At 43.8% G+C, this 27,985-nt stretch overlaps 1 protein-coding gene and 1 long non-coding RNA gene across 2 annotated transcripts; both read right to left on the bottom strand.

Annotated features, from left to right (window-relative positions):
* Positions 1-560: 560 nt before the first annotated feature.
* On the bottom strand, positions 561-4,594 carry LOC124258928 (angiopoietin-1-like). The gene is made up of 3 exons (XM_046692989.1): positions 4,129-4,594; positions 3,259-3,355; positions 561-1,291 (listed from the first exon to the last, which is right to left on the bottom strand). Exons 1-3 carry the CDS (start codon positions 4,438-4,440, stop codon positions 657-659), a joined length of 1,044 nt encoding a protein of 347 aa, XP_046548945.1. The 5' UTR covers positions 4,441-4,594; the 3' UTR covers positions 561-656.
* A 3,153-nt stretch (positions 4,595-7,747) lies between these two features.
* On the bottom strand, positions 7,748-21,797 carry LOC124258919. The gene is made up of 6 exons (XR_006893710.1): positions 21,730-21,797; positions 12,666-12,754; positions 11,310-11,463; positions 9,892-10,030; positions 9,094-9,176; positions 7,748-8,144 (listed from the first exon to the last, which is right to left on the bottom strand). It is a non-coding gene; the product is annotated as an uncharacterized LOC124258919 (long non-coding RNA).
* Between the last annotated feature and the right edge of the window lie 6,188 nt (positions 21,798-27,985).

The raw sequence follows: 27,985 nt of genomic DNA on the forward strand, positions 1-27,985 counted from the left end.
TACCGTGCATGTATAGTTGATGTGTCGTGAAGGTTATGTGCAAGTACCGTGCATGTATAGTGAATGTGTCGTGAAGGTTATGTGCAAGTACCGTGCATGTATAGTTGTTGTGTCGTGAAGGTTATGTGCAAGTACCGTGCATGTATAGCGGATGTGTCGTGAAGGTTATGTGCAAGTACCGTGCATGTATAGTGAATGTGTCGTGAAGGTTATGCAAGTACCGTGCAAGTAGGTTATGTCGTGAAGGTTATGTGCCAGTACCGTGGTATAGTGAATGTGTCGTGAAGGTTATGTGCAAGTACCGTCCAGGTATAGTGAATGTGTCGTGAAGGTTATGTGCAAGTATCGTGCAGGTATAGTGAATGTGTCGTGAAGGTTATGTGCAAGTACCGTACATGTATAGTGAATGTATCGTGAAGGTTATGTGCAAGTACCGTGCATGTATAGCGCTTGTGTCGTGAAGGTTATGTGCAAGTACCGTGCATGTATAGTGAATGTGTCGTGAAGGTTATGTGCAAGTACCGTACATGTATAGTGAATGTGTCGTGAAGGTTATGTGCAAGTACCGTGCATGTATCTCGCATGTGTCGTGAACGTTATGTGCAAGTACCGTGCAAATTGTTTATGCCTACTGACATTTTTAGGGAGTTTGAGTATTAGGCAGGAACTATGAACATATAGATGCTTTTACATTCGTGTTTGGTACCATCGTCAAGAGACCAGTAAATGTCATATATGTGGTGAGGACTCGCCCGGCAGAAATCCAACCTGTTCCACCAGGGTCCACCATGCCACTTGGCACATGGGTTGACTGAGTTCTTGCAGTGATCCTTGGCACAGAAGTGACTCCCATCCAGGGTTCTAGCTGGGTACCCCAGGTAGAAGCGGTCTCCGAAAACGCCATCCCCAGTGAACCCCGACACCGACAGCCGATACTCCGAGGCCTCGTCACCTACGGAGAAGGTGTTGTAAGATACCTTTCCGGCAGTGCTATCAAATTTCTTCAACGATATGTTCAGCGTGTAAGGTCTGACGCTGGTCAGAGCATACATCTTCTCCAGACCCAGCCACATGTAACAGTTCGAGTGGGTGAAACCAGACTTGTAGTCGGCCCAGGGAACGTTGAGGTACGTCACGGGCGCAGCATCACAGCCACTGATGGTTTTGTCCCTGAACATGATCATGGTAGTGACGCCATGACAATCCATGTCAAACGGTTGTGGGGAGTTAGTCGGCCAGACAGTGTAGGTTCCAGTAGAATTACCAACGTACAGGGAAACGTCTGTACAGTCTGAAACAGTGACGTGATGACTGTCAAACACAGGTAAATGATGGACAATGATGGACAAAACCAATGAAGGAATCAACCAAGAACGCCAAAGAGTTGGACAACCCATCTTTGAACGGTATTCGAATTGGTTAGAAATAGAGACTCTGTTATAACTGAACTGTGATTCACAATACGAAGTAAGAGAGTCAACTCGTTTTCAACAGCATTTCAACTACAGCACTGTCTGTCAGCTTGACCACGTGACACTTTGGTGAAACCCATGAGCTCGGTTTGTGCCGACTGACCTGGAAGCATGTACAGTGACAACCTGAGGTTCGAACCCACCATCACTGGTGTCCCTCGCGCCTAACTGACGCAACTTCTATATGGCGGTACTGATGGAAGGTGATATATTTAAAGGTCACATGCAACCAAAAAACATAATGAAAACACAATTATCACTTATTCATGACATATAATATACATTGCTGATTGTGAAAAAACATATAAACAAAATTATATGCCTACAATCGCGAATATTTTGTACTTGGGTTTACTTCCCTCGAAACGAAGCACCCGGGAGACCGAACCCAGTCAGAGCGAGTGGGCGTGCACTCAGGTTTGACGAAGTCTCTCATTGGCTGGTTCATTTGTCAATACCCTGAGGGCTCATTGTGTGTGTGTGTGTGTGTGTGTATATATAGAGATGATCTGTTTGATTGGCATTTTAGAAGTCTGGTGAGTAATAAGAAAGTAAGAGTGACAACGGTATAAGAATCCATACCGAAACATAGCATCATATACAATAAAAGAAGTTGTTATCCATAAAGAATGTGTATAGAGATGCTGGGTTTTGTAAATATATGATCTCTGCATTTGCGTTCGATCCAATCAACAAATGCTGAGATGTTGAACTACTGCGTGGCTGGAAACTGTAGTTCGTCTAAGCAGGGATAATCTACAACATATAGTCTTCCTGGTCAAAATACAAAGCAGGACTTGAAAGTGACAATCTGAGTTTGCACCGGTTTCCGTCCGATCCAGTCATCCGAGAAAAATGGATGCAGTTTTTTTGCAACCCACAGACATAATAACATGTCATGTGTACAAGTATCACACCTGCCTGTCTGTGTAATTACATAATGTGACAGAGACAAAACTCAGGTGCACGACCCATAAATCAATGTATTTTGTTTGTGGTGTATAGCCTGATAGGTGTTAAGTGCCAATTGCATGTGGTCAATGATTGAAGTTGTGTATTGCATATTGTCATTAGCAGACAGGCAGGCAGACACATAGGTGTCAATAAAACAGATATTGAGTTTTTTCTGTGACAGAGACTGCTTATCACAATCAACATAGTTTTCTGTGTTTCCATAGACATGTATTAAACATTCCAGTTTCAAGCTGAGCAATTTTTAACAATGAAATTAGTATTTCTAATGCTACACTTTCTTGAAAACTTGGTTTGCAAATCTGCAACCAAGTATGGGACCAGTGTATTTTTATTACTGCAGACCCAGGATGCTTGTAATCACAAGTAACATCTTTTGTTCTCCAACTTCGACCACAGCGATAATCCTTGCACGCATCACTTGCTGTGTTTTTACGAGTCGCCTTCCCGGTTCAAGCCGCGCGAACCTAATCACTATGGGCGCAGCGCAGCACAGCTGTTGAAACCACTTTTCACCCCACTTTTCATCGCGTTATTTTTCAACTTTATAAGTTGAATTTGCATTTTCGATAATTTGTTACTGTAAGTCTCTACCGAAAGGTATCAGAATCTGCAAAGTTGTGTTTTGCGTTGCATGTGACCTTTAACAGGAATTCTTTAGGAATTCATCTTTTGCTTCCTTGCAGAGATCTTCACGATTGGTGAGTCCGGTTACACATACAAATGAAACTTCTGGGAAATGATTCTTACAAAACAGGATCACATAAATAGGACCTGATAACAAAATATTCCATATCTGTAACTGAAGGTTTACCTTCTATCCTGGTCTCACAGTTCTCTCCTGTGAAGGCAGGTGGACACTGACAGGCAGCACCAAGAAAGCTTCCACCATTCTGGCATGATGACGAGGTCTAAAACAAAACAGAGGTTGTTTTTTCTCACATTTATACAAAGGACCACACCAGATGTTTGCACGGTGAAAGACCAAGGTAAGAGACATCACAACTGGCCAGTATCTTCAAAATGCGATTTCAAAAATACTTCTTTCTTATCTCAAAGAAGAAATTGTTCTTGTACCTATAATGGTACGTGCAACCTATCCTCAAAGTACTCGTTGTGTCCTGTTTAAGCAAAGGGTCACAAGGCCTGAGCATTTACGCAAGAAGAATTCAATCAAGGCAAAAATGGATTTTCAACCTAACAAGTGTTGGGGTAGCCTTGTGGTTACAGTGCTTGCTTGTTATGCCGAAAGATACGGAATCGACTCCCCTTATGTATATAATGTCTGAAGGCCATTTCTAGTATTCCCCAAAGTCACATTCCTTTATTGTTAAAGGTGGTGTAAAACCATACTCACTTGCCCAGTTTAACATTATCCAAAATACAACAACGAAGAATACTACACATTTCTGGATTTACAGGTTATATATACAGTTTTTGTGTCCAACTTGTTGGGAGAAGCCCATTCCACACGCTCAGTTTGACAGAGTAGAAATTATGATGAGTTATTGATGGTGATTTCGGCACATTCAAGCACGACACGATTTTCGACTGTTCTAATTGTTCAATATCGTCCAGTCACGATATAGCTGAAACCAGTCATTGTATCTTTCATATTTAATTCTTTAATATCTTTAATTGATTTACAATTATCTACCCTGAAAATATTCAAATTTGAACTCACCTGACTGGAGGTCGTGACCTCTAAGAATGCCTTGCAGGTCGGGTAGGGGACGCTGACGGGAACGGAAGGCTGATCCGATGTCAAAATGGAGCATCTGTTGTCGATGTTGCAGTAGATGAAACCGGTGCAGTTGGCGACGCCGTTGCAGTTGATGGCACATTGAGGGACTGACGTCGTCTGTACGTAGTCGAAAACCATTGCTGCGTCAACACCTGCCTGTACCTCCTGGTAAAAACTCGAAACGGTACATTGTGCACAAAGGATTGCAGTCAATCCTGCAAAACCAGTAAGTAAAAGGTGATTCGATTTCATAATTTCCTTCGTGAGATACTTATAGAAGTCTTTCAGTCCGAGCTACTTTCCTGCGACTGTCTCAGTGTGACGTGTGACAGAACTTCTAACTCTGGTTCCTCTACGCGGCCTGCGTTACCATGACTACATGATACATCTCACTACATGGCGAGGGTTGCATCATGGGTATTATTTCTCCTCAGTTGAACGAACAACCCACATAACAAATCGTATTCTACTTAAAATAAGTTAAGGATCAACCAGAACCTCTCCTGTTCAATAGTTCATCTGGTACGTCAGTAACTTCAGTGATATGATGGAACCGGATCAATATCGGTATTTACTGTGGTTTTAATGATTTTCCCCCTTTTTTATTCATTTGTAGAGCTGGAACAAGCTGCTAATGACTTGCGAGCTATTAAGTGTTATTATTTATATTTGATATAAAAGACTTCAAGTTGCCAAGTTCATGTCATAAAATAGAGCCACTGAATATACCTGTTATTTTATCTATCCACCGGTACCCATGCTAAGACTTGACATATTTGTGTGTACGCATGTAAGATCACATTTATTGAGTACTACTATTTATAAAAATTCAAGCGTACTTGTATGCAATAGACTTAATAGGAATTGAGTTTTCACATATATATTTGCGTAATTTACGTAGATACGCAGCTTATCTGTACCTCTGAAAATATTTCCCCAGTGATCATGGAAAGGTTTTGTCATCAGTGTGTGTAAGAGCGTACTGGTAGATGGTATATAGGAATCCTCACGATTGTTTGTTTGCAGGACCATGTCTTCACCTATAATTTGTATACAGACGGTTCCCCAAACCATGAAATGTCTAGTTTTACAAAAAATGAGACCAGACAATCCAGTGATCAACATCATGAGCATCAATCTGCGCATTTGGGTTACAATAACACGTGTCAACCAAGTCAGCGAGCTTGACCACCCGATCCCGTGATCCCGTTAGTGCAATGACAAGGATGGGTTGCTGCACACTCCGGCACAGCGATGACTTAACATAACATCACTGCCACAGGCTAATTTGCATATCACGTGACCGGACTTTTCTCTTGTTTATAATCAAACGCGCATATTCATAATAAGAAAAGACTGGACTCACGAAAGCTTTTCGGCGCTCACTTCATAATGTTTTACATTGTTACATATATATTCTTCCACAACTGCGACAGTAAGGTCTATGACAGTACATATTTAGATATCAAACTGGCTGCATCGTTTGCTCTCGATCAGCTTCGATGACAGCACGTGGAGCCGTACAACCTATGTAAACAAAGGATCGCTACGCAAATCGAAATAGTGTTACATGTTTTTGGATTTTTCTCAGTGAAACTAAACCATTCTATTAAAGATGTTTAGTTAGATGTGTAGACTCGTCAAAAATAAAAAGTAAAAGAAATATGTATATTATATTGAATGGACATTGCAAGATGTGACGAATCGTCACATTTTTCTGGCCTGTGGCAGAGGTACTATGCTGGCTTGCCGCATGGAACTCTGGGTAGGAGAGTGGGGCTGCTGAAGGTGAATTCTCCAAGGATCTTCAGGAGTCTTTTTACAAAAAATGACAAAATAAATGACAAAAAGCTGAAATATTACAGGACACCTCTCAGGTCAATATTGTTGAAGGTTTGATTCTCATAATTATTATTACTATTTTTATTATTAATATACGATATATTTATATAGCGCACATATCCACGTAACTAGTACATGCTCAAGGCCCTGGAGTGTTGATCAACGGATGTCTTTTTTTCTGGCATTCTTTTCGGCACCAACTCAACTCCATGGGGAATATTCAACTCATGCAACCTGTTAGGTGCAGCGAGTTGTCACACAGCCTTATCCTCATTTTGCAGCTGGGTGAACTGGGACACATAGTCACATAGCCTTAGACTGCTCGCCAACCTTTCCCCATGCACCTTCAATGCATTCAACACATCACATAAGGCACTGGTCATTTATTACAGAAAGGAAAAGTGCAAGATCCACAAAATAACATATTTATTATCCTTATTGTTCAGTATATTAGTCAATAAATGTCAATTCATACGTAGCAGCCATAAAGTTACCTCATACAATTTGAAACTAGAGACTTTCTGATGTTTGCTAGAAGTTTAATGCCACACTCCAGCTATATTTCCAGCTATATGATGGCAACATGTAAATAATGGATTTTCGATCACACAATCTGATGATTAATATTGTCAGCAACGTACCATTCCATTAGGATAGGATGGCATGCATCAACCATGTCACCAAGCCTGACCACCCAGTCCCTTTGTTTGCCTCTTAGGTCCAGCATAAGTTGTGGACCAAGAACAGAGGGGTGGCCTAGTGGTTAAAGTGTTTGCTCACCATGCCGAAGCCCTGGGTTCATTTCCCACATGGGTACAATGTGTGAAGCCTATTTCTGATATCCCTGGACCTGATATTGCTGGAATAATGCTAAAAGCGGCGTAAATCTTTACATAGTCACTGCTGTGGATCAGAGTGTCGTTGTACAATGCAATCATAGCGCTAAAGTGACCATAACACCCATACCTTAATATAGACTTAAGGTTGTCTTAGCGCTAAGGTTGTTTTGTACAACAGCTCCCTGTTCTAACTGTGAGTCCACACACTGGATTCTGATATGAGATCACAAGCTTCGTCTACGTGAGTAGAGAGGGTTATTCTGTCCACTTCCTGACAAACCATAGTCAACTTTGGATGATTCTATGTCGTGGTATGTACCTTCTTTCATCATCAGAATCCCCATCATTGAAGCCCTTCCTTTCTCTAAATAGGGTGCAGTTACTTTTCCTGAAACTTGATATGAACATACTCAGATAAATGTTGGACACCAGTAGGGCATACAATTCTTGTGGGATTTGAAAGACTGATGTCATCTAAGGCTGGAGCCTTGTCAACATGACCACTGAGGTTAACTCTGTGATGTCTTATGTTGGGTGACTCTATCCCATGGTGCACATACCCATGATTGGAATCAAACCTGGATCCATGGCATGATAAACAAACACTTGAGCCACTAGCCTACCCAACAACTTCACCATTGATGTACATGTACTGATAATTAACATAAACTTTAATTATTATTTGTACTGAGGGTCATGTGGCCTTTTCAAAATAAACATCTTGTATTATCTACCCCCTTGCCATTAATTACGAACGGTCCCTTATTCATCATAGAAAATTCTAATGTAGATGCTGGCAATTCTAATCTACCATCAACCTGAAGTTTCGTAAACCATTGATACCAAATATGAGACTTGTCATTTGCATCAGTTTTTATTCCCATGTGATGTTGGGTGAATTCTCCACCTTCCCTTGCCCCCTATCTCATAACTGAGCAATCCCCAAATACACAGGCCACATTTTGATTGTAATACTAGCATCCATACATTTCAGCTCTTCACTCAAGAGGAAGCACTAGAGGACAGACATTGCAAAAATAGAGTCAGTGGAATACATGAGCATATCACAGTCTGAAATCTCATTGGTCATGGCTGTTAAGGTTTTCATCCATTGGCTGTTACCATGGCCACCGTGGCGGTTTAAGACACACCCCTGATCCTAGCACAGTGAGCTCTTCCAGGTGTTTCACAGGGATATGGGTAGTCAGCTCGGAGAGTTCATCATGAACCAAGGGGTGTATGCACACTGATAAAGCTGGTCTGGATTTTTCAAATCTGAAACAAAAGAAAGCATTTACATAGGATTAAAATAATAAGTGCAAAGCAAGCAATTTGGAAAACAAAATCTCATTCAAAATTGCCATATTTTTACAGGGTTTTCTTTTTCTTTTTTGGGGGTGGGGGTGGGGGGGGGTGGGGGTGGGGGTTGGGGGTGGGGGGTGGGGTGGCACTAAGGTGAAACATTTGCAGTTTGAAGATATTATTTAGACCCGTGAAGATCCGGGGTAAAATAGGTCTTCAGCAACCCATGCTTGCCACAAAAGGCGACTATGTTTGTCATAAGAGGCGACTAACGGGATCAGGTGGTAAGGCTCGCTGACTTGGTTGACACATGTCATCGGTTCCCATTGCGCAGATCGATGCTCATGCTGTTGATTACTGGATTGTCTGGTCCAGACTAGATTATTTACAGACCGCGGCGCAATTTGACAATTGACTGTTGCAGCCTAAAGGGAGTGCTGGGTTTGGGTTTAATGCTACTTTTAACAGTATTCATGTCATAGAGGGGACGGTGGGGTAACCAAGTGGTTAAAGTGTTCGCTCGTCACCTCAAAGAGCCGGGTTCGATTCCCCACATGGGTACAATGTGTGAAGCCCATTTCTGGTGTATTTGCTGAAATATTGCTAAAAAAACTCACTCACTCACTCACTCACTCACTCACTCCATAATGTTGGAGAAAAGTCTGAAGTATTGCAGGTCTCAGATGTTTACCATTTTCTTTATAAAACATAAATGAGAATGATCGGCTACAACACTAAATACTGGTGAAAAATTAACTTCAAATACACTGCAAATGGATTCCCAATAGATGACAATTCCACACTCTGAGGAACACAAAATTATACCTCCAAGATCCTTCGTCAACCTTCAAGACAAACATTAAATATATACTGCCATTTACCATCCATTGATTGGCTACACCTTGTAACCATGGAAACCTACCTGCGCATCAGTGAAGTCTGCAGGTGTTTACAGCTGGTGAGAGTTGCACATGTAAACAGCTGTAACGACACCAGGGACTGCAGCTGCAACAGAGAATGAGTTCACAGTACAGTGTCAGTTTATCCTACACACCATGCATTCAGAGAATCACAAGCATAAATACACAATATCATTAAGAAAGTGGTCAAATGTAACATGTTATACTCAAGATTACACTTTCTCAGGAAAGTACAGATACCCCTCTGACAAGTGTAAAATGACACTGCTCCCATAGTCGAAGTTATTAATACACAAGGTTTTCACTGAGAAAGTGTAATCCCAAATATAACATTTTACAGTTAACCAATTTCTAAAAGGCATTGTGTATTCACAACTTTGACCATGGGAGCCGTGCAAGTTTACACTTATCTGAGGGTACACAAAGTAAGTGATCAGATTGTCAGATTGATAGAAGCTATTGTGGATATATGGATTAGATTGCTGAGTTTGCTTGCTAGCGATTAGGTGTATGGGTTCTCCTGGTTGTGCTAAACCTCGAAAGTACTCAACTGAACTTTACCCAGGAAGTCAAACTCCAAATATAGTATATGTAGTCTTCCATTTCAGCAAACAAAACAGTCCAGACAAAATATCATTGAATTATAATTCTTGATGACACAAGAATAATTTAAACAAAACAACATATTCTAATACATTCTTGAAGAACAAAGAAATTCCTCTGAGAAGATAAGTGAAACCAGCTGAAAAATATAAACAAAGACTGGCCTTACGATGTTTATGATGGATGACATAACCTACCTTGTCAACAAACTTGTTTACTGCAGCAGCATCTATGAAGGTAGCGTTTTTGGACAGAATACAAAGTCTCTCAAACGTGGAACAGTTGGAGCAGGCTGAGAAGAAGACGCTATCCAGCTTCAGGTACGGCTGCTCAAGTCTACAGAGAACAGAGAGGCAGTGTTTAATTTCCAGCTTCAGGTACGGCTACTCAAGTCTACAGAGCAGAGAGGCAGTGTTTAATAGAGCAAGCTATCCAGCTTCAGGTACGGCTGCTCAAGTCTACAGAGAACAGAGAGGCAGTGTTTAATATCCAGCTTCAGCAGATAGCTATCCAAGCTTCAGGTACGGCTACTCAAGTCTACAGAGAACAGAGAGGCAGTGTTTAATACAGCAAGCTATCCAGCTTCAGGTACAGCTACTCAAGTCTACAGAGAACAGAGAGGCAGTGTTTAATACAGCAAGCTATCCAGCTTCAAGTACAGGCTACAGCAAGCTCCAAGTCTACAGAGAACAGAGAGGCAGTGTTTAATACAGCAAGCATCATTGGAAGCATCATCACAGCTGCTCAAGTCTACAGCGAACAGAGAGGTATGCATCATTAGCATCATCACATGAGTATGATAGTAGGCAGTATGTAGCAGTATTCCAGCAACATCACAGCTTTAGAAACTGTCCCAATGTTGGGAACGTGGGTCTTCCGCTGTCAATGTTTGGAACTCTTGACCAGCCCACTACCACATAAAAAACATTTCAGTATGAAAGAAATCCGTCAAGACAAAACATTTTTTTAACTATAATCATCATCAAACGCCCATATGAGTGAGTGAGATTAGTTTTACGCCACTTTTAGCAATATTCCAGCAATATCACGGAGGGGGACACCAGAAATGGGCTTCACACATTGTACCCATGTGGGGAATCGAACCCAGGCCTTCGACATGCTGAGTGAACACTTTAACCACTACCCCACCGCCCACCACCCATATGACTCACATGGGCCGAACAAACCAGTGATTGTCAACATAAGGCACTATCGATGATGTTGTGTTCCTAGTTTTACGCTACAGTACCCAATATTTTACAGTACACTGACATACCGGTACGCATAATCAGCCTTGGGCCAAACAAACCGGCTGTTTTGCAACTTTGCAATCTGTCAGTGTGTAATGACATACAATCAATGAAATCACCACTGAGTGAGTGAGTGAGTGACTGAGTGAGTTTAGTTTTAGGCCACACTCCGCAATATTCCAGCTATATGGCGGCGGTCTGTAAATAATCGAGTCTGGACCAGACAGTCTAGTGATCAACAGCAAGTTGATTTGCGTGCCGTTGTTGACTTTATCTTGGTCATCATCTGTCTAATTTCAGACCAGTTTCTCCAATCACACACAAACTAGTAACTGTGGTAACAATCCCCAAGATGTTCTACACACCTCAGGTCCCTGAGTTTCTGGAAGTGGTTGAAGGCTTCACAGAGTGAGCGGATTTATTGACAGTTCCCCGACATGCCCAGGTGAGCTATGTACATCCTCTCCAGGTGGACGCAACCCTTCGCTATAGCAACCAAACACTGACCCTGGTGAATACCTTCAACAGAGATAGATACATATGAAACAGTGCACCAGCTCACTGTTCAGATTCATCTACACCTGCTCAGGACCTGCCCATCTACCCAAAGTCAAGCAGCAGACAGTACAAATACCCTATTTCTCAGAAGTAATAAAACTAAGGACATTAAAAGTATTGGTTCATTATACACTCCCCATCAAAAGTATAGACTCACTAGTGTAAATATAGCCACTTACTTCAGTCAACTGATCTAAACGAGATTTTGCAAAATTTCTATACAGTTTAAGGGTACTGTTTACACATGAACTGATGTATTGTAAAACAAATTCGTAACGTTGAAAAGATGATTGTCATGAGTTCAACAAATGATGAAAATGAGTGAAAATTGGCGTAATCTTAACAAAACTTTACACCAAAACACAGCTGTTCACATGCACGATATTTGCACATGCTTTCCAGCAATTTGATGCATGATCCTCGTGCAATTCATCTGCATAAGTTAGTGGAGAAATTCATCTTCGATGTAACCACATATATATACATAACATATATTGCGTGCTTTAAGTATATGACAAAGATTTGTTGGTTAATTATTTAATACTACATAAGAGTGGTATTCCAGCTATATGCAAGTGGAGGAGCCTGGACCAGACTATCCAGTGATTAACATCATGAGCATCGATATATGCATTTGGGACATGATGACATGTTCAGTCAATGCAGCGATGATGATTTTAAGGGGTCGAGTTTTATGACAATCATGGATTGCGACATCAAAATTATGATACACAGACTATTCAGAAAATAGTGTAATGGATTAGCATGATTATTTCAATGCTGATAATGGAACAATGATTATGATTATTATAAAAGGGATGATATTGATGTAAGGGACAAAACATTTCACACATAGCCGAGTGGTTTCATACTGGAAAATTCAAACAATAAGCATAAGAATTCTATTATGCAAGCCTTTGGCAGGTGTCATACATGTTTCATATTCCTAAACAATTTCATTTACAAAAGGAAAACTCACAAGGGTATTAATCTTTCAATCATGTAATGTCATCGTCGAAACGATCAATATTATGTTCTATTCACCAAAGTAACTTTAAAATGCAGGAATATAAAGCCTAGCCAGAACAGCTCCATCAGTGATGGAGGGCCAAATGGGGAGAATTAGAATGACCTTGGGAGATTCTATAGTACAGTCATCTCACCTGGTACCCCTGTCAGTTGCAGATACTTCAGATTGGTCCACTTCCCGATACACAGCAGGTCACAGTCCTTCACCTTGGCAGCCATCATACTGAAGAAAGAAAGGTTCAAAAACAATTTATTTCTACGTTGTTTAAAGCCGCACTCCGCAATATACTATCTATTCGACAGCAGTCTCTGTCAAATCAAGTCAAGACCAGACAATCCAGTGATTGACTTCATGAACATAGTTCCAGCTGGGTAACAATGACCTGTATCAGCCATAGCAAACCACATAAATTGATCAAACAACCTCAAATTCTACAAGTACCAGGATTTCGTGGTTCTAAACAAAGTGTCCTTGGCAGGTACATTTGGGGGAAAAGACATTATTTTGTTTAGATTTGGGAATTATTTTGTATATTATTTATGTAAATTCATGAGCATCCGAAGAACATACTTTCATCATGCATCCATATCAACAATGTAAATCTAGGAATTCAAACGCATCTTCCTCATCACTGATCCCAATAACATTAGTTACATGGTTAATTCAAATTTTGGAATTTTCTGTAGACTTGGGGCCCAATATAGACCTGTGAAAATGTGTAAATACATCCTGGTGTACTCCTAAGGTTACCTTTAACATGAGATCAGTTTGTTTGTTTGTTTCTTTACACCGAAGCAATATTTCAGTTATATGTTGGCAGCCTGTAAATAATTGAGTCTGGGCCAGACAATCCAGAGTAGTATATACAATAGCGGTACAATATCAATTCCAACAAAAGACTCTGTAAAGCTTCATTTATGAAATAAAGCTTTTGTCAGGCCCTTATCTCTCTCCGCTATTGTATATACCACTGTTTGATTCCCCAGTTAACTTCCTGGTCACTATGACCGCGAACCAACACTTTCCTTATCACGTGATACTATTGTGATCGCCTTATGTCGTGTTGACCTCGAGGAAACAGTTTAATGTGAATCGCCTATGAGCTGTTTGGTCTTCGTGATGAAGGCTTGCCGGGCTTGTTGTATGCCTTATTCTATGTACTTTTCTTTCTCGGCTTCGCTGACGGCAGTCTCACACGACTTGGTTCGAATCTCTTGTTTCATCTCATGGTACTTGGTGAGTTCAGAGAGGACCAAACGAAACTCCTCCTCCTAGATCTTGTTGTCTGTGAGTGCCGTGGAGATATGGTCGCTTACCGTGTTCAACTTTGCTTCAGCTAGAACCCTGATCTCGTCGTGCTTCAGCGCGCTTTACGATGCAGTCTGTGGGATGCAAATTTAAACACCAACCCCATCAACCCTGACACCCCAGCTGTTATTTCAATGCCCAGCACTATGGGAGCGGCTACAATGGTGGTCAACAAACCGACACCTACAGCCCCAAGTCCCATGCTGGTTGTCATAAGGGCGGTATCGGCCCCGTCCACGACATTGAAAGCTCTATGGTACTTCTTAGATAACGCTGCCCGTGTGTCGCGGTCTTGTTCTAGTTGGCGTTTTACGTCGCATAACTGCCTCAAGCGGAACCTGTCTACGGTTTCCAGTGTATTCACTACTTCCTCAACGACTGGATACAGGCCCATCCTGTGCGTATGATATATACTACAAGATATTTTTTAATTGGACTTCATTTAATAGTCGATCAGTGTACTTGAGGCTTATAAGGCCTACGTGCTCGTGTAGGTGAATAAGGGAAAGGTCAATAGGTAACTCTTGTTCTATACTAACTTTATCGTTGCTTATTAAGGGGGGCAGCAACCCCAGTGAGGGGTCCCGAGCTCCGTCGTATGACGATACGACAATGTTGGACGTACAAGATGTCTTCCTCGCCGGGCAGATCGAACCGCTCCATGTCTCCTAGGTCGTTAAGCGTGACGTTGGGCCGATGTCTGGTCATTGCTATATTACTATCACGAGATAGTTTCCAACTGTTTTTCTAAGCGGTGCATTTCATCCCCATGAGGTGTATGTTGTTTGGTAGGAATATCTTGGTGAGTGATATCGTGTCTTCCACGGTCACGGTGACCCCCTGCAGACTGGTGTGGGAGCCGACACCCACCCGCACGTAAACAGTGCAAACCTGATACTGGTGTTGTTTCATCCACCGGAGTTTGATCCCCTTCACGACTTCGACTTCGGGCTGTGGTTCACCTAGGTAGATTTGGATGGCCAGCGTGGAGTTCGCCGGTAGACTCCCCAGGATGTTGACCACGCCTTCGAATTCAGACACCACCTGCAATGCCACGTTTTGCGCCCCGGGCTTACTTGATAGCATGTGGGCTGCCATACTGGAGAGTGGGCTGATGACTACGCTACGCCTCTGCCTCGGGACGTAAGCCACGAGCAGGGTTCTGTTGTTCACGACTTTGTTTAGGTAGTTGTCTTTGTTCTCCGAGAACACGTAGGGGGAACCGAGACTAATGTTGAGAAACCAGTCGACTCGAGAGGGTAACAGCACCCACTCGGTGAAGACGAGCGTATATGGCTTGTTTCGAGCAACGGTCGTGCTCTCGACGTCTTCTAAGTCGAACAGTTTACCGCCGAACGATGGGTATCCCGACCATCTATCATCACCAAAGCGAACTAGGTCGAGCCGAGTGTTGAGGGACGCTCCTGATGTATCGACATTATCACCTAGGGTTCTACAAGAGGGGACTTCAACGCGTTTGTAAATGCTGTTTTTAAGCTGTAAGTCATACAGTCTACCCTCTACTCCGGTGTCGTCGAACCCGCGTGTGTCCCCGAGGTCGGAGATCCCTACATTGACGCATCTCTTCACCCTTCCGGGTCCTTGTGCGCTAGTCATCTTATGTGTAGCGTTATGCTGAGGTATCCTATATTAACAGGATTATGCTTTATATCTAACACTGATATTACCAACTCCGGGATAGTGCCCAGAGTTAACCTCTTGTACTGCCGCGGTGAAAACGACTCGGTTCTTCCGTCGTTGTACTTCTCCGTCTTCACCGGTATGGCTCTCAACAGCGTGGAAGGGTGGCCACCTTGAATGTTGTCCGTCGTGCTCGGCTGGCCGAGATGAATGCACAGCTCGCGGTACGGGACTAGGTCGGGTTACTTCGAACCAGTGACCGTCATTGTGGGTTTTATCTCGTCCGGCAGCAGCCCGAGTGTCCTCGCCAATGGTCGGCCGAGCCTGAAGGCCTTTACTCCGTTTTTGGTTAACACGACCGTGCCGTTTGATTCGTTAATCTTGAGTTCGTCTCCCACGGGCTCGAAGACTTCATCGCTTAGCGAGCACACGCTGTAGTAGCCGTTAGTTATGTGATTGCGGACGCCACTGACGAACAGCTTGTTGTTGCCATCATTGATGTTGGTCCACCGCGGCTCTTCGGAGCCCATTTCATTGATGTGTTCGGCACTTATAGGCTTTCGGTGACGAACATCAAGGCAGTCCACACCTGGTTAAACAACCCGATGCAGTTCTGGCAGAATCAACTCAACTTCGCCGTCTGGTGTGCGACGACTGGGTGTGGCTTGACGTTGACCGATACTCGGCGGGGACTGCTGAGTCAGTCTGTGTTCACATTTCACGTATACTACCAGGTCAGGCATATCCTCAAAGAGATCAGCGCTCCGCTCCCACAGGACAAAGCATGGGACGCAGTAAACAACCCGTACGATAGACGGGCCTACGAACGCCTTTGCAATGAATTCAAACTAGACCCGAGGACGGATTGGCGTTTGCCGGGACCGAGCCACGGGTTTGGTATTCCATATGATGGGGGGCGACCCGTGAAAGAAGTCAGTGATGATTTACTGAAACGAGATGTACCACACCAGGACTTTGCTTTGTCAAGTAATGAATGGCGAGATGACCGTATGAACTTTAAAGCTGGTGTTGCGGACGATTGGAAAATGTTCATGCTGGACACGTCGAAAGGGTTTATTCGTGCCGTTGTCACCAGATTGAACGGCTCGATTCGAACGTACGTGTGGGTGCTGTTGGGTGCGCAGACGCAAACGTGTTCCAGCATCATCGGTAATGGGACTGCTTACGACGCTCAGAAACAGTTTCGTTGCCAACGCCGAGGATACCATCGCTGCCCCGGTCGACCTGCCGAGTGCCATCCAACGCTACCAACACGTATTGGAATACGCCCGGTCTAAAGTCACGTCCCACCTCCCACAACCCGTGAAACGGGCATAGGGTACGGCCCGCACAGCCACAGCCACTTTCATTACGTGAAATGGCTGAGAACAAGGAACATATCGCTAGTCATTGCTGGGATTGCAATCGGCCTCATTTGGTTAAAAACTCCTTAGCCAAGACGAACGCCAGCCCGGCCACGGCGACGATGGCTGCCCACAGGTTTTGGCCGAGCCACGTGACAGTTTTAGTCAGCGTGCTCAGCAACCACGAGACGATGCTACCCAGGATGCCGGGCAGGGCTTCGGCGGCCGTACCCGCGAGTTTAGCCAGGGCCTCCCCAAGGGATTTCAGGTGTCTTCTCACCCAGTCTCTGGCGTCGCCAAAACTTGGGGGTGTTGGTGTACCTCCCGTCATCGATACGACCAGGGTTGATATGATGAAGCCCAATGCCTTCAGAATGCTGGCGATGGTGATCCCTTCCTCTCGGAAGAGGATTCGGATCCTGTCAGCTAGCGTGGTGTCCTGGTAGAGGACTCGATCGATGGTTTCCCGCCCTAGGCTGATCTGGGATCGAAGCTGTTCTCGGAAGGAGGACGCCGCTTCAAGCCGGGTCGACCTTTCCTCTTCCAAATTGCGTATTCGTTCCTCGATGGTGGCTTTCAGAGACTCGTCAGCCTGACTGAGTTTGGTCTTTTCACGGGCGATGTGGGCGTCGATCGCCGGGTAAGGGTTTGTTATGGTAGATGGCCAACAATTCATCGATGGCACGTTGGGGCTCATCGTTGAGTTCGGCCCTGGCTGCTTGCAGATCTTGGATGGCCTTCGGGGGAAGCTTGGGCCGATAATCTATGAGGTTTAGTGCATCGCGGATCAGTTGCCCACAATGGCGACTGATGTGTGTCGACAGGGCAAGCGGTTCTCTTGTGCGTTTGTTCACGAGATTGATCCCTGGCTGAGCCTTCAATCGCAGCGTGTCGTTCTTTTCAATAGTGAACTTGGAATAGTCTCGTCCTAACGGAACGACGTTGTGTTTACGCCTCAACCCGTCGTAGTATTCGGCGGCAGCCTGCTTCACAAGTTCGTCGACTTGCGTGAACGAGGTTTCCTCCTCTCCGAACGAGTGGGAGTGTAATAGTGTATCCCACATATCATCCACCTGGATGCATCGTAACCTTCAGCCTTATTTAAATATGTTAAACTTATATATTTCATGTATATAACAATGTCATATGGTAGGAAGCTAGACCCTTTCCGGAGATCAAGGGAGCCTCTAGGCGTTAGAGCCGTGCGCCAGTCGGTGACCATCACCAACAATCCTAGCAAGATAGATCATAACCAAACGCTGCTGGTTCGATTCCCCAACCTGGGCGAGAACGACCTCATCGTGCCCGGCACGGTTCGACTGGCATTCAACATTACGTTGACCTCTGACAATGACAAACGCAAGCTCGTGCGGAACGTAGGTTGGGCAATCATCAAGAAAAACACCATCAAGATCAGCGGCAACGAGGTGTTGAGTATAGACGACAGAGACGTGTTTTACTGCTACGCTGACCTCTGGAAAAGCGATGAAGAATGCGTCAACGACGCGTACCAAGGCATCAACAAGTCGACCAGGTTGCGCATCGCATACGGCTTCATGCAAGACCAGCTCGACAAGGTCTCGGCTAGTGAAAAGGCCATCACCCAAACCTACAGGAACAGGTTCTGCGTGCCGCTCGACTTCGAGTTGCTCACTGGGCACGTGCCGTTTTACCAGGCCACACTGGCTGATAGACTTGAATACGAGTTCACGTTTAACGACTATGGCAAAGTCGTGCGTACGCCGAACGGTGATGAAGCCAGTTATGCCATCGACAACATCTCTCTGGAGTTCGACATGGTCACTAGCCCGGAGCTGGCCAGGCCGGTTCGAACACAGTACTCGGGGAAGGTGGCCATCCTCTACGACTGCATACTGCGGCATAGAATGGTCATACTGGACAAGAGCGACACGGTGTGGAATATCAACCTAAATGTGCCGGCGCGATCGATGAAAGTCATCCTGATCGTTCCCGTGGAGGATTGCGAGCCATTCCGAAGGGACAGCAAGAAGTTTTTCAACCCCGAGATCATGAAGTTGGAAGTGACCATCGAGGGCGTGCCCAACCAGCTGTTCAGTGCTGGTATGAGGGCACACCAACAGTGGGATGAAATAACGAAGCTACCGAACCGACACCAACACGTTATCAAGGACCTGGATCTAAGCTCCGTGCAGATCGGTGAATACCTGACCACGAAGTACGTGGTATGGTTGGACATGCGATCCACGCACGACAATCAATTGCACGGCAGCGACGCCGCATCGACAACGGCAGCGAGGGGATAACCGTCCAGATTACCAAGAAGGCTCAACCCGCGGGCAAGTTGAAATTATATCTGTACGTGATTATGGACGCGCAGCTTAATATAGATAATGGGAGATTCGTGCAAGCCATCTATTGATCTACCCTGCGATGCACACTGCGCCATAGTGTACGGGCAGACTGGTTGTGGGAAGACTGTTTTCGTGCTGGATATGCTGGAGAATTACTAAAGGGATACCTTTGACAATGTCGTTATCATGTGCCCTACTCTGCACATCAACAAAACGTACATGGAAAGATCTTGGGTGATGAAGGACCCGGACGTGCACAAAGTCGACCCGGGAACACGTCTGCAGGATTGGTTGAAAGCTTATCACGGGAAATTTAAAGGGGAGTCGACGCTGTTTATCCTGGACGACTGCAGTGCTAATAAAGAGATAAGAAAAAAAGAGAGACATGCTATCGTATTTAGCCTTCTCCGGCCGCCACGCAAAGCATAGCGTTTGGGTGCTGACACAGAAGTTCAACTCAGTGTTGAAAGACTTCAGGGAACAGACGCGATGGGTAGCCTTATTCAACTGCAAGGACAGGGATTCGTTCGAGGAATGTTTGAGGGAAAACGATGTGATCAGCAAACTAGAACGGGAACAAGTGAAAAGTGAGCTAGCCAAAACTAAGCATGCTAAGCTCGTGCTCAAGTCCAACCAACCCGTGGCTTATGAAGTGCTAAGCAATGCTAAGCGATGCTGAGCCATGGCTTAGCAATTAAAAGTTACTATTCTATATGGCTTGTGAAGTGCTCATCGTGTGCAAATAACCTTCATCTCGCTGTGTTTCGCCTTCAAAACGTGCACAGGATCAGCCCAATGAAGGGTCGCCGCGTGATCAATATATTCATGATCCAGCACGGTGGTAAGTACCACTATGCGTGGATAAAACACTTCAGCAGGCTGTTGCATGACCAATCGAAATTTGACGGGAAAAAACACTTTTGTGAACAATGCCTACACGGCTTCACGCGAGCTGATTTATTAGAATCCCACCGGGAGGATTGCCTAGGCGTGGGACTGACGGCCATACGAATCAACATGCCCAACGAAGGCGACAATGTCTTAAAATTCACCAACCAAGAACCAGATGTCCATGCCTTATGTCATCTACGCCGACTTCGAAGCCTTGATCAAAAGCGTTGACATCGGGCCGATCCCCAACACGCACAAAACGCAGGAGTACGAGGCCTGTGGGTTCAGATACGTGGTCGTCTGATGTGATGGGGAAACGAATGCTCCCGTAGTGTACAGGGGTCCCGACGCGGCTGAAAAGTTTCTAAAGTGCTTGTAATGGGAAGAGAAAACCATCAGGAAGAAATTGTACACTATCATTCCCATGCATATGACCCAATCATTCCCTGCTCACAGCGCATGCAATGCCAAGCTCAGAATCAACCCAAAGACAATCAACATCCCCGTGGTCTTCCACAACTTGAGAGGGTACGACTCTCACTTGATCATGCAGGCCATCGCGAGGGTCGACGGCAACCTGACGTGCATCCCCAACAACATGGAGAGATACATCTCCTTCTCCCTGAACGGCCTGAGGTTCATAGACTCAGTTCAGTTCCTGCTGTCATCTCTCGACAGTTTGGTCAAGGCCAACGATACCTTCCCCGTCACTGATCGATACACCGACGCCGAGACTCGGCCCCTGCTGATGAGGAAGGGTGTTTACCCCTACGAGTACATGAACAGCTGGCCAAGTTCGCCAATACCCGAATACCCCCCATGAGTAAATTTTACAGCAACTTGACCGACTCGGCCATCACGGAGGGCGATTACGACCACGCCCAGAATGTGTGGGAGAAACTGGGCTGCAGGAACCTGGGTGATTACCACGACCTGTACTTGAGAACGGACGTACTCCTGCTGGCTGACGTGTTCGAGACGTTCAGAAAGACGTGTTTCAAGCAGTATCAACTCGACCCTGCGTGGTATTACACCAGCCCCGGTCTCTCTTGGGATGCCTTGCTTAAGAAAACCAGAGTTAAACTGGAACTCCTCACTGATTACAACATGCACCTGTCCATCGAGAAAGGATTGCAAGGTGGGATCTCCATGGCTGCCAAACGTTACGCAAGAACCAACAATAAGTACGTGAAGGGCTACGATGCTAGCAAACCCATTAATCATCTCCTCTATCTTGACGCCAACAACCTGTACGGTTGGGCTATGAGCCAGTATCTACCCACCGGGGGGTTCGAGTGGGTGACTGAGATAGACGTCATGAGCATACCGCCGGATTCGGGGGCAGGTTACATCCTCGAAGTTGACTTGGAGTACCCAGCAGCATGACACAAGTCACACAACGGCTACCCCCTGGCCCAAGAACGTTTGATGGTGAACCCAGACTGGATGTCCGACTACCAACAGAACTTGCTGGGGGGTAATAAGCTAGCCAAAGTCGAAAAACTCGTACCCAACTTGATGAACAAGACCAAGTACATCGTTCACTATCGCAACCTGCAGCTGTACCTGCCAATTCTAACCCGGATCTTCACGGGTCTAACATGAGATGAAATGACTCAGACTAGTGCAGAGTTTCATCCCTGTTCAGTCACCATCTTACCATGCTCTGTAGCTGAAAGTTCCTGGCAACACTCCGAAGTATTTGTTGAAAGCTGACCGAAACCCAGCACCGATCACTTCCATTTCCTCAATATGTGGGCACTGACAGACAAGGCGGGATAGTTTAGTTTTACGCCACACTCAGCAATATTACAGCTTTATGGCAGTAGTCAGTAAATAATCGAGTCCAGACAATCCAGTGATCAACAGCATGAGCATCGATCTACGCAATTGGTAACCGATGACACGTGGAACCGATCCCGAGATGGCAAAACAAATGGCAAAATCAATCATGTACGTGCAGTATTGTACATCGATTGCACTAAATTGGTTCAAGGCAACACATGTTCTCAACACTACAACGATCGTAACATCCTTACTCTAACATATACTTATGAAAGTCGTAGTGCTAAAATCATTCCATGTAAGGTGGCCCAGAACAGGCAACAAAATAACTTGCCAGATTAGTTCTGGCTCATCTGCATGACAGACTGCAGACCGATCCTCCTCTTCTTGGCAAAACTGACAGTGTACTGGTCAAGCAAGCGTTTGTTGACAGGCTTCTCCTCCCGCTCTGTGTCAAGGGTGTGGGTCAAGCAACAGAGTGAGAGACTCATGCTTTTCCACTCTGAAACAATGGGAAATGAGCACATCAATACAAAGTATTAAAATAATAATAACATATAATCATGATAGCAAAACTTTAAAATATTAACAATTAAAAAATATATCTACCACTTAGAAAAAAAGAAAGGAAATCACCACAGGATTGACTTTAGTGAAGCAAGACGAGATAAGATTTCACTACTGTTTGCCTCACTACTGCCTACATAACCGTTCGCTTTCACAGGGCTTGATTTAAGAGATGTTAACCTACTTGCACCGGAAGTGGTTTCGAGTTGCAAGTAGCTTTATATTTACATGAAACCGTTCAGTTACCTTTGGAAATGTTAAACGTTCGTCATCAGGGAACCTATCCCCACCGTCATTCGTAAGCTAATGGTATAGAGTTACGACAGGTCGTAATGTTACGAACGCTTTGTAAATCGGGACCCAGGTCAAAGTTTTGACACAATTAAATTTCAGTATCACTGCAAAATCAGTTTGAACAGATTTCCGTCCATTAGATGACAGGATACAGGTGATTTATACGAATGACAGGATACAGGTGATTTATACGAATGACAGGATACAGGTGATTAATACGAATGTTTACGGTGAAGGTCCCGGGTTGGTCTTCGTGACGTATCCAGAGGCTCTTGTACAACTTCCAGTACCTGTGTGGTCGTGTGGTCGTTTCTGTTTTTCTTGATGCTACTAACAGTTGGTCTGGATTCTCAGGTGAGATTCATCCAACCCCACATACATAAAAATAAAAACTTTAGACATATAAAAGTTACACAAAACACATATCACCAGCAAAGGTGACTCTGAAAAAGCAAAGGGCTCGTGTTTATGTTCATAATGGACCATGAAGAACGTCAAACAACTCATTCAAAAAAAGCAACTGATGACGACTGACTAACTGACTGAGTTTGGTTTTACGCCGCTTTAAGCAATATTCCAGCAACATCACGGCGGGGAACACCAGAAATGGGCATCACACATTGTAGCCATGTGGGGATTCGAACCCAGGTCGTCGGCGTGACGAGCCAACGCTTTAACCACTAGGCTACCCCACCGCCTCTGATGACGAATTAGGACAAGAAAACATCATATATGCCTGAAAGATGTGCTTTGAGCAAGGGGATAGTTCTATGGATATACAACTTCTTTATAACAATGTCTGAAGTTTTGCTTTGTCTCGAGACAACGAAACGGATCATCATTAATAATATTGGGTATTTCACTGCAATAAATCAACCCAAATATTTGTACATAACTGTTTTCGTTCATTGTATAATCTATGCCCAAATCCTATTTCATGCATGTTAATATTGAGAGAAATAATCTAAGTATAGTATTACTGCTATGTCTGATTTCAGTTTTTCAAAGTTGAGGCACTCGTTGCTGCCCTAGTAAATGAATATCCGGGTCTTTTGTTCAGAAGGCGTCATCTTGTGACACTTTCTGTGTGTGTCTTGATCTCTTTGGTTGGAATTACATATTGCACCCAGGTAATTATTAACCTACATTTAGAGTATCAGTTCTTAACGTCAAATACCCGTGAAGATCCGGGTTAGAGTTACGACATCCATGCTTGTCGTAAGCGGTGACTAACGGGATCGGGTGGTCAGGCTGGCTGACTTGGTTGACACATGTCATTGTATCCCAGTTGTGTAGATCGATTCTCACGCTGTTGATCACTGGATTGTCTGGTCCAGACTCGATTATTAACAGACCACCGTCATATAGCTGGAATATTGAAGAGTGCGGTGTTAACTAACCAAGAAACATAACGTCAATAAACCACTCATAAAACCGTTGTCCGTCATAATCACGTGAGCGCTTTCTCTACATCATATAAGTATTTACTTATATGCCATGTTTGCATGCAATGAAGTTATTCCATACATTATAGCGCCACTGATGGCACATGTCACAAACAAGACAAATTCGGTTCCCTGAACAAATATTGGACACAATAATAAGGAACCTATCTTTACCACAAATCAGATTTAGAAGTGTGTTCTTCTTAAGACCATGAATCCTGAAACCTATTGGATGAGTCTCATTAACCTATTCAGAAAATGACCTACTTTTGAGGCGATCCGTCTTTACTCGTGTAAAAGTGAAAAGAGACACTACAAACAACTATGGTTACACTGAATTCCTATTTCTTGTTTCATAAGTAAATGGTATTTACCAGTTAATTTCAATTTTAAACTGTAATAACATCGTATTTCTATATTTTATGGTGCGGTTAAAGCAGCATGACCTTAACTAAGACGTCACAGACTGTCCCTGTTTGATGAGGTCGTAAAATGATTTACAATTCATCTGACTCACTAGTTACACCTGTTATGGGTTTTTTGTGCTTATGCAGTGTAGTTCCGTAACGCACAATGTGATTGATAACATATCAAGTCCGTACCGGAGCGCCAAACATTTCTAGTGGGAGAGCCTCGTTTTGAGATTTCCACGATTTCCAGATTTCTGTTTGTCAGAGCACGCTGTACGACAGAGCACGCTGCACGACGTGTTTGCAAGGATTTGAAGGAACGTAGTGTTGCAATATGCAAGTGCTTAGATGTATCAAATAATACTAATTAATATTTATGTATCCATTTGAATGAATTGGTCTCAATATACTGGACTGGTTATTGTACTAAGGTGTGCAATATGACGGAACCCAGTCAGCAGGAAAAGAGACTGTTGTAAAATCAATGTTTTGACTTGTGTTATTTGCAGCTAAATATAACAGAATATATTGTAACAGCGTAGGACCCTTTATACTTCGTTACATTATAATACTTCGGAACTTTGTACACAAAGTGAGAGTCACACTCAGTTGGGCTGCTCCGTCTGAATTATTGCATTCTAAACATTTGCGATTTCCAGACATCCCTCTGAGCGCCCCTCAGCGATATTCTTGCACATACACTTTCATCCTATTTAATATTCCGAACAAATATTATACCGAAAGTCGTTAAGACATCTGATGGTCAATGCTTGATTTAAACCTTAAGCTTGAAGCCAATGTGACAAGCGATTAATATGAATGTACCGTTGTGAAACACGAATAGCTAAGAAGATCCAAGGATGGTCCAAAATATGTTCAACTCGACATTTAAACTCTTAAAGAAATACTAAAATTGGTCGTAATAATGAAAATCAGCTTTCCCATTCAACGTTAAAACATTCAAGGTTTCGGCTTTCAAACAATTTAAAGGTAGTCTTGTGGAAGACATTTCCAAATTGTCCGAATTAGTGACGAAGTTGAACTTGCACCATATGTTTCCGTACGTCTTCGTGTAGACATATGAACAAATATAACTCTTACATATGTTATATCTGGGATTACACTTTCTTAGTAAAGTACAGATTCCAATACTTTTGTTGGGTTGAGTCACATTCGGGATTCGACCCCATACCCGCAGAGTCGGGAATCTTATCGCCAGTACACAATGTCAGCTGTCTAGTCCACTCAGCCATCGCAACTTCCACATAATACAACTGTTGTTTGTGTTTATGACGAGTGTCACTGGTGGGGCATGGTACACTCACATTCGCGAACACCTAGTATCATCATTATTTGAGAATAAATAATATTATTAATAATAAGCATTTGTATAGCAGGGCTCAGGGCTAAATTCCTGCTCAAGGCGCACAAAATGTCAATAGAGTCACCAGACAGCATCTCGGAAGAGATGGGTGTTTAGGAGACTTCTGAATCTGGGATAAACAGAGCAGGATCAGATGTGGTGAGGCAGATCATTCCAATCTTTAGCAGCAGTTGAAGAGAAGGAACGTTATCCAAATCTGGTTCTGGTTTTCTGATCGAAGTGATCTAGATGGACAATAAGGTTGTATCAGTTCTGAGAGGTAGACAGGAGCTGTGCCGGTCAAACATTGATGAGCCAGTTCCTCATAAACACATACTACTTAGCAGAGGTTTCTTGTGGATGTGGCTAGTGTTTTGTGGGTTGTATTCCTGTATGTCCCTAGGGAGGAACCTACATAGTTCAGCTTATAGACTGGTATTTGGGCGCCTGCTACATGTATCTGTTCTGCACTCTGGAATGTGTGTCGGTGGTGTGGATGTATGGTGAGTACAGCTGTCCCCATCAAGGTATTCCATTCAACATTTCCAAATTCGTTAAGTTGCTGATTGCTACTGAGATATACATTTACATATGTCATGATGCTGCGGCGACTACTAGTTAAGCTGATTGATGTAATCTAATGCGGAATGAGGGCTTGGCTAATGATAAAGTTGGACAAAGTAAGCACCAGCAGCTGAAACCAATGGTGCTAGTAGTAGCAGCAGCAACAGTAGTAGTAGCAGCAGCAACAACAACAGGTGTAGCAGCACCAGCAATAGCAGCAGCAGTAGCTGTATCAGCACCAGCAATAGCAGCAGCAGCAACAGTAGCTGTAGCAGCAACAGCAACAGCAACAGCAGCACCGGCAGCTGTAGCAGCACCAGCAATAGCAGCAGCAGCAGCACCCGTAGCAGCAGCAGTAGCAGCACCAGCACCAGCAGCAGCAGTAGCTGTAGCAGCACCAGCAACACAGCAGCAGTAGCTGTAGCAGCACCAGCAACAGCAACAGCAGCACCGGCAGCTGTAGCAGCACCAGCAATAGCAGCAGCAGCACCAGCAATAGCAGCAGCAGCCACAGTAGCAGCAGTAACAGCAATAGCAGTAGCTGTAGCAGCAACAGTAATAGCAGCAGCAACAGTAGCAGCACCAGTAATCGTAGCAACATCACCAACAACTACTAGTAGTAGTAGTAGTAGTAGCAGCAGCAACAACAATAGTAGTAGTAACAAGAATAACGATGGCGATTATTGTGATTTGTATTTGTATGGCTTTGAAAACCACCCTGAAAACAGAACCAAAATGCGCTTTGAAAAAAGAAACAAGAAATTTCTTGATTTTAGTTGTCTTCATGTTTCTTGTCATTGTACAGGGATAAATCAAGCCAGCAAAGACTTCCAGATGATGATTGGAACACCTCTTCCAGTTTATGTGAAGATCCTCTGGGCTTTTGTCATCCCAGCAGTGCTGCTAGTAAGTGTAGTGTTGGCGATGTCCTTCCACCATGAGTTAACGAGTCTATTGCACCTATCAGTCAGTGGTAAAACATTTCTAGCATGCATATATACTTCCCATCAAAAGTTTAGACTCACTTAAAGCACTCACTATATCTTATATATATATATATATATATATATGGTATATATATATATATGCACGTGCAAATATCGTGCATGTGAACAGCTGTGTTTTGGTGTAATGTTTTGTTAAGAATTCGCCAATTTTCACTGATTTTTATCATTTATTGAACTCATGACAATAATCTTTTCAACGTTACGAATTTGTTTTACAATACATAAGTTCATGTGTAAACAGTACCTTTAAACTGGGTATGAAAAATTTCAGCTAAGCCACAGGGCTGGTTAGATGTAAAACTTGCCAGCCCTGACCTAAACTTACCTGCCCGCAAATAATTTAGGTTTGACATCCAATTGAAATCCATCATAAAAAAGTTTAAACAGTATGGAATATTTTGCAAATTTAGTTTAGAACAGTTGCCTGTAGTAAGTGGCTATATTTACACTAGTGAGTTTAAACTTTAATGGGAAGTATATA

The sequence above is a fragment of the Haliotis rubra genome, unplaced genomic scaffold (genome assembly GCF_003918875.1).
Source record: "Haliotis rubra isolate DU_JTF1 unplaced genomic scaffold, ASM391887v1 Scf702, whole genome shotgun sequence".
NCBI classification, from domain to species: Eukaryota; Metazoa; Mollusca; class Gastropoda; order Lepetellida; family Haliotidae; genus Haliotis; species Haliotis rubra.

Bases quoted from the DNA above. Each gene is read 5' to 3' on its own strand.
- LOC124258928 (XM_046692989.1), bottom strand. From the start codon at position 4,440: ATGAAATCGAATCACCTTTTACTTACTGGTTTTGCAGGATTGACTGCA. The intron at 3,356-4,128 runs GTGAGTTCAAAT...GTTTTGTTTTAG, and splicing joins AGGTCACGACCTCCAGTCAG to ACCTCGTCATCATGCCAGAA. The intron at 1,292-3,258 runs GTAAACCTTCAG...TCACTGTTTCAG, and splicing joins CTGTGAGACCAGGATAGAAG to ACTGTACAGACGTTTCCCTG.